Source organism: Podarcis tiliguerta (genome assembly GCF_965153285.1).
Source record: "Podarcis tiliguerta genome assembly, chromosome: 6".
In the NCBI taxonomy this organism is placed as follows: Eukaryota; Metazoa; Chordata; class Lepidosauria; order Squamata; family Lacertidae; genus Podarcis; species Podarcis tiliguerta.
This window is the reverse complement of record NC_139539.1, coordinates 10,076,448-10,083,498: the sequence shown is the minus strand read 5'-3', so window position 1 is coordinate 10,083,498 and position 7,051 is coordinate 10,076,448. Positions and strand designations below refer to the sequence as shown.

The window sequence follows — 7,051 nt, the reverse complement described above, 5'->3', positions numbered from 1 at the left end:
GCCCTTGTGGTCTCTTCCAACTCTATGATTCTATGATTCTATGATTCTAAATCCAACACACCTTCAGGCATTTTCTTGCTCTTTGCTTCAGGAGGTTATTCACCCTGTAATCCTATTATGACGCTGTGGAGTTCCAACAAGTACAGAGGTGGCAGAAGTAAGGCACCATCTGCATTATAAATAGCCATGGTTTACCCCAGAGAATCCTGGGAAGCGTAGTTTGTTAAGGGGGCTGAGAATTGCTAGGAGACTCCCTATTCCCCTCATAGAGCTATAATTGGCAGAGTGGTTTAATGATCAATCCTTCTTCCCAGGGAACTAACAATGTCCCCATAATTCACAGACAGTCTCCTCTCCCATCTCCTTTCTCCTTCGGTACCGTGGGACATTGTGTGTGTCTGACATCATAAAAAAAACACCACCACCACCAAACAACATATTTCTCTTTGACAAGGAAAACAACCAGTGCAGGAAGCCCTGAACCAGATTGTTTCCATAATAATGGGTAATTCCTTGACAACTTCCTGGCTATAAATAGCTCCTGCTAGATTGAAGCAAAGTTACTGGACACACAATTGGTCACGCTGAGCTGATGACACCTCACCACTCACTTCTCTCACTCCCATTTTTGTTTCCATAGAGCATTTCAACAGGGGAAAACAGTAAGTTTGGGTCTCTCCAAATCTCCTTATATTGGTTCCCGAATAATCTTGGAAAATCCTCACTTGTTTGCAGAAGCTGGTCTGCAAAGGAACCCAAGGTCATTGAACATAATATACTTTCACTGAATACTGGCAGATCCCAAACTTGAAGGGCTTCTTCAAGAGTAAGAGGGATCTCCCAAGACCTGCTAGTCTAACCCCCTGCTCAACCCAGCAAATCCAGGGATAGAGTATCTCTAAGATATGGCTGCCTAATATTTGCCTGAAGACCTCTAGAGTTGGAGAACTCACCAATCTCTAGGTTATGAGTTCCTTTGTTGAGCTGTTCTTACCACCCTAATGGACAACTAAAATTCCAACCTCCTCCTCTAAGCCCATTAGATCTTGTCCTGTCCTCAAGGATCACACAGAACAAGTCTTTGCTCTCTGCAGGTATTTGCAGTGCTGTGAAGTCTCCTGGCCTCAAGCTTCTCTGTTTATGTTTGGCTGGCCTTTGAGGGCAAGAGCAAAGCTGAGCTACAAAGATTCAAATGCCTGTATTTGGAAAGTCAAAATTAAACTCCCAAACCACAATAATCACCATTTTCCATAGTACCGTATTTTTCGCTCGATAACACGCACCCGTCCATGCTTTGTAACCATGTTTTTGCACCACTGCAGCCCCAGGCAACAGGGATGCGTGATTTTTTTGGTGCAAACTGTAGCCATGGACATGCTATGTGATCCGATGGTGAATTTGGGGTGACCCAGTGCAAAAATCCTGAGGATCCATGTGGATCTGTGCTTTGTAACCACGTTTTAAGTGGGGAGGGAAGGAAAAGCACTCAAGGGACAAGGAGCACGCGTGGAGCAGGCTCTACTTCTCTCCCTCTCCGCCCCCCTTAGCGAGCTGAAAAACATTGCTGGAGGGACAGAGAGCCTGCTTGCTTTAAAGGAGCCTACCGGACAGGAGCCGCTTACACGAGTAAGCGGCTCCCCTCCCCTCCCACTTTGCTCCTTTAAAGAAGCAGGCACTCTGTCCCTCTCTCCTCCCCATTCAGCGGCTCTTCTCCCGCTGGAAACCACGGAGGAGGGAAGCATTCGCTCCGTAACACGCACAGACATTTCCCCTTACTTTCTAGGCGGAAAAAAACGCGTGTTATGGAGCGAAAACTACGGTAGTTAGTTCATAATAGGAAGCCCCCATGTGGACCATCAGTGCAAACTCTGGCTCATGTTCCCCAGTGACTGGCATTCAGAGGCGTACAACCTCAGATAGATTCATTTACTTTCTTATATTTGTACCCTACCTTTCTTCAGCCATGGAGCCCAGGGTAGTGGGCATGGGGTTCCAGCCCCTGATCAGACCCAGACCTGCTGAACCTCAGCAAGATGGTGACCTCATGTGCCTTCAGACCATACCCTGGGTGTATAATATGACAAGTAGGCAATGAAAGTCTTAATCCACAATGTGGCAGCTAGACTGATGACTGGGAGGGGCCCCACCTCTGCTACAGTGTGATGGGCTGGTGTGTTGAGAAACTTTCTTCAACAGAATGCTTGGAAGAGCAGTTCAAGAGAATTTCTCTGTGCGATTTATTTTTTTTAAATGGTGATAAATTAGACACTCCAGAAGGTAACACACTATCAGAAGTATTTTCTTTTTAATATAAAACAGCAAATGTTTTAAAACAGGTTTATTTTCCTCTCCTTCCTCTCCCCTTTGCCTTGCCCACACCAATAAACATTAGGAAGGCAAGACTTGCTTACATTTTAATAAAATTAAGTTACTTGGTGCCACTTTCTATTATAGTCTTTATTGGGAAGTGGAGTAAAATTGCACACAGGGGAGTCATAAAAAGAGGGGAGTTGAAATCACTGTGAACAAAAGTATAGATTCTGAGATTTATTTCTTTAAAATGGATCATGGGGAAGATAGATACCTCCTCCTCCAAACAGAGGTCTGGGTTTCTTCCCGCTTTCGATTGGTGCTGGTAAAATTTGAAAACTTTTTGAGAGCAAAAAAGAGTCCCATAGAGTCAGATGTGTCAAGAGGGAGGCAATTGGCCATATTCAGTTCAAATGGTGCATCTTCCATGGAAAAAGAAGTCAGCATTTAGAAAACATAGACCCACATTGATCACCCAAAGTACTAAGGTAGGAAGGTCCTTTTATTTTGCCTGCTATCCACTGACGTCATGGGAACAACAGGTTCATCTGCTGCCTGCTTTGAATTTTAAAAATGGAAGACCAGTTTCCTAGGCCAGTGCCAGGGCGCACCACGAGTCTTGGCGAAGAGGAACGCTTAGTCCTGACTGCTGGGTCATGGTGGCCGCAGAGAAGGCGTAGTCCTCTGGCTCATACTTGAACTGGGTGTGGCTGTCAGCCAGAGCGTCTTCAGATTGGCTTGGACCCTACGAGGATTTGCAACAAAGAAATGAATGGGCTTGCTGTCCCCATTGCAGGTGAAACTTCTATTGCATTGGTTGCTTTAACCCCTACCGTAAAGACTAAGATGTTTAACACGGGTCAGACCTCCAGTCTTCCTGATCTCTGAAGCTCCTGGCTGTATACACAAAGAATGAGAAACCTGTAGCCCTCCAGATATTGTTGGACTACAGCTCCCATCACCCCTGAGCAGTGGCCATTGTTGGCTTGGGCTGATGGGAATTGGAGTCCAACAACATCCAGAGAGCCACACCCTTCTTTATGCCTCCCTGCTTCTAGTTTCCCTTTCAGTGTTTCTCAAACCTGGGTCCCCAGCTGTGGTGGACTACAACTCCCATCATCCCTAGCTAGCAGGACGAGTAGTCAGGGATGATGGGAGTTTGGTCCAACAGCTGGGGAGAAACACTAAACTCTTGTATTCCTTCTTCAGGTCTACCGCTCATTCTTCTGCAGGACTCATCTCCATTCCCATAATTCCTTTGGTCTACTGCCCTCTTTTATAGACCTCCATTTTTAATACAGGCCTTTATTTCCGCTCCGGTCTGCTGTACTCTAAGACTATGCCCAATTTCTAACTGGAGACTCTGAAATTACGGCAGCTTGGCCAATCACTGCTAGAGGAGTCCATCATTATCATTTCCACCAGCAGCAGAAAATCCATGAGTATGCTACATATCATATCACATCATTTGTCAAGATGTACTGCAGTTCCCATCATCCATTTACCTGGGAAGCTGCCACGATCGACTGCCCTGGATATTGCGATGTTACCGAGGGTTCCGTTTTTAAAGTGACGGTGCTTTCAGAATTTGTGATGGAAGAAGGGGAATTGGTGGTTGAATTGGTGGACCCTGCAAGATAAAATGGTTTAAAGAATACATACATTAATGGAAGTGTAAAGCAGAAGCAGATTCCATTATTATTGCTAGTTATAAGCCATATGATTTATTCATATTTCTGCAGCGAGAATATTGATAGCTCAGAAATGGAAGCAAGAAGAGTTACCAACATTGGAAGAATGGAGAATGAAGATGATGGACTTTGCAGAACTGGACAGACTGACAGGAAGAATTCGAAATCGACGAGATCAGAGATTTACTGAAGAATGGGAAAAGTTTTCAGAATATATGCATAATTTAAGTGAAAAACAAATAACGCTTGTAATCTTTAATGAAGCTTTGTAAAAAAGAAAGGTTGAAATTTGAGTGAAACAAGATTTAATTTATGAATAATCAGATGAGATTTTAGAAATGTGTAGGAAATTGAGAAGGGAAGGAGTACCAGCCAAGCTGAGGGAAGTCAAAAAAAGAAAAAGAAAAGAAAAAAGAGAGAGAGAATGGATGTTACAAAACTGTATGAATTGTATTAATTGGTTTTATTTGTAAACTGAATAAAAATTATATTGATTTATTCATATTTCCATCTCCTTCAAACTTCTGACATCTGTGCAAGGCCTCTGAGACCAAACATTTGCTTCTTTCTCAGGAGTGAGGAACTGTCAGATCCAGGGGCTGAATGTGGCCCTCGAGGGCTATCTATTTGGCCCTTGGGACCCTCCCTAGACCCTAGGCCACCCCATACTTCTCACTGGCTCTCCTCTGCGTGCTACTTGAGAACTTTTGCCTAGCTGTCACATTTTCTGGAACTGTGATAATGGCTCTTGCTTTGGGGATGAAGGATGAAGAATCTAGCCTACTGTACAAAGGCAACAATCACATCCATTGCTTTCCTTGCTTTCGCCTCTGGCCCCTACCATCACTGCATGTGGCCCCCAGAAAGCTCCTGCAATGGAATGCAGCCCTCAGATTGGAATAGGCTCCCTACCTGTTGTTTTATCCCATTACCAATAACAAACTCGACCCACTGAGTGCCAATCCTTTTGCAGCCAAAACAGTACCGTCCACACACAAGAGGAGCAGTCCCCAAGGTTTGCACAAATAGAAAATACTTTAGAAAATCTTAATGGGGATGACGACCCCAAATAGCCAAAGAACTAAGCATTTTAATTTTATTACTTATAATTTAATCTTAATTTTTATAATTGTCATCCTTCAAGCTCACCCTTGCCCTTAACCCTTATCCTTTGTTATCACAGAGGGTCCAACTTGTCAGCCAGCAGAATCATAAGAAATAATTCTTTCTGGGTTGCATCTCTTTGGACTGTGGGTTTGGCTAGGGTTGGATGTGTGGAAGGGGGAAAGTTAAACACACAGAGAGAAACCTTGGCTGAACTGTAGATCACACACAGAGAGAAAGATGAACTCTCTGTGTGAACACATGGAGTGGATCTACACGGGGGGGGGGGATGCTATAAATAAGTCAGAAATTAAATCGTTATAGGAAAAAACAACGCTATGAAAAATTGCAAATATTTTTTTTTGCTCTCCAGCACCATCTGGTGCTGCAGCTTTATAATGCATTCAAAACACTGCTGTTGTTTTTTGTTGTTTTTACTAATGTAGCTGACTCCATATTGTGTATGAACTGTGTGAACACTTCATGAATTCTGCTTCACAATGGTAGAAAGAATTGACATCGAAGGATCAAATCATGCAGATACTGCCTTCCTTTCCTTAATTCTGCAGTGTAGATACTATTCTTATTGATACCTGTTGAGGATTTTCCTTTGGTGATATTTTTAGGTTTCCTCTTCCTCGTCTGAATGCTTTCTTTTTTCATTGCCAGAGGTCTGGGTACCTTGACATCAAAAAGAGGAAGAATCGTCAGTACCGGCTTTGACTTGCTTTTCTGCAGAGCAATCCAGTATTCACTTTATAGTCACTGTATCTTTGCAATGCACACGGTGTCCTTGTCCTTCAAAGGGGTTCATTTTTCTCATTGGCAGTCCTTGGGCTAGTAGATGCATGAGGCAGAGTATTTGGAGAACCTTACGACAGACACACACACCCATATTTCCTCTAGTTTCCTTCCTACACTACTGGGTTAGGAGAAATAGCTGTGGCTGATGAGTACAGTATTTTTACTTCTTGAAAAAGGACAGTCTTCTGTCTCTGGGACACGTGAAACCTAGGTCTACAGTTTTGAAAGATGCAAAGCACACTGGCACGGGTTCTGGCCCGGTGGCAGATTCCACTTCTGAACTCAAATCAAAATGCTGATCTTGGTGCATAAAGCCTTAGACAGCTTAGGACCCTGATTCCTTATAGACTGAATTATCTCCTAAGTACTGACCCAGACCCCAAAATAGTTGTCTGAAGCCTTTTCTCTCAGTGCCCTCTCCAAGAAAAGTTTGGAAGAGAGCAATGACAGAACAGGCCTTTTCAGTGGTAGCCCCTCAGTTGCAAAACACACTGCCCAGGAAGGCAAATACATGTTTCTTTCTCAAGTATTTGGGAACTGATGGAGACCACAATATTGTGCTGCCTTTATGGCAGTATTTGTCCATCCTGTTGTTGGGTGGAAGGATTTTTGTGAATGATTCTTTTGTGAATTGACTTTTAGAGTCATTGTTTTTAACTACATACAGGCCACTCTCAATTTGTGTGTGTTTGATGCACACATGCTGTCCATGGAGGCGCAGGTTAATTCTGTGTCCAGGGCAGCTTTCTACCAGCTCCACCTGGTACGCAGGCTGAGACCCTACCTGCCCACAGACTGTCTCGCCAGAGTGGTGCATGCTCTAGTTATCTCCCGCTTGGACTACTGCAATGCGCTCTAACTTGGGGCTAACTTTGAAGGTGACCCAGAAACTGCAATTAATCCAGAATGCGGCAGCTAGACTGGTGACTGGGAGTGGCCGCCGGGACCACATAACACTGGTCCTGAAAGATCTGTATTGGCTCCCAGTACGTTTCCGAGCACAATTCAAAGTGTTGGTGCTGACCTTTAAAGCCCTAAACGGCCTCGGTCCTGTATACCTGAAGGAGCGTCTCCACCCCCATCGTTCAGCCTGGACACTGAGATCCAGCGCCGAGGTCCTTCTGGCAGTTCCCTCATTGCGA

The 7,051-nt window shown here is 44.2% G+C and overlaps 1 protein-coding gene across 3 annotated transcripts in view; it reads right to left on the bottom strand.

Moving 5' to 3' along the window:
* Nucleotides 1-2,288: 2,288 nt before the first annotated feature.
* GATA5 (GATA binding protein 5) overlaps nt 2,289-7,051 on the bottom strand; it is a 51,908-nt gene continuing 47,145 nt past the window's right edge. For all 3 annotated transcript variants that reach the window (XM_083447550.1, XM_083447551.1, XM_083447549.1), the window contains exons 5-7: nt 5,699-5,786; nt 3,816-3,940; nt 2,289-3,055 (exon numbers count right to left, since the gene is read on the bottom strand). In XM_083447550.1, coding sequence (XP_083303676.1) covers nt 2,900-3,055; nt 3,816-3,940; nt 5,699-5,786 — 369 coding nt within the window. In that variant the 3' untranslated portion in view covers nt 2,289-2,899. The remainder of the gene's footprint in view (nt 3,056-3,815; nt 3,941-5,698; nt 5,787-7,051) is intronic.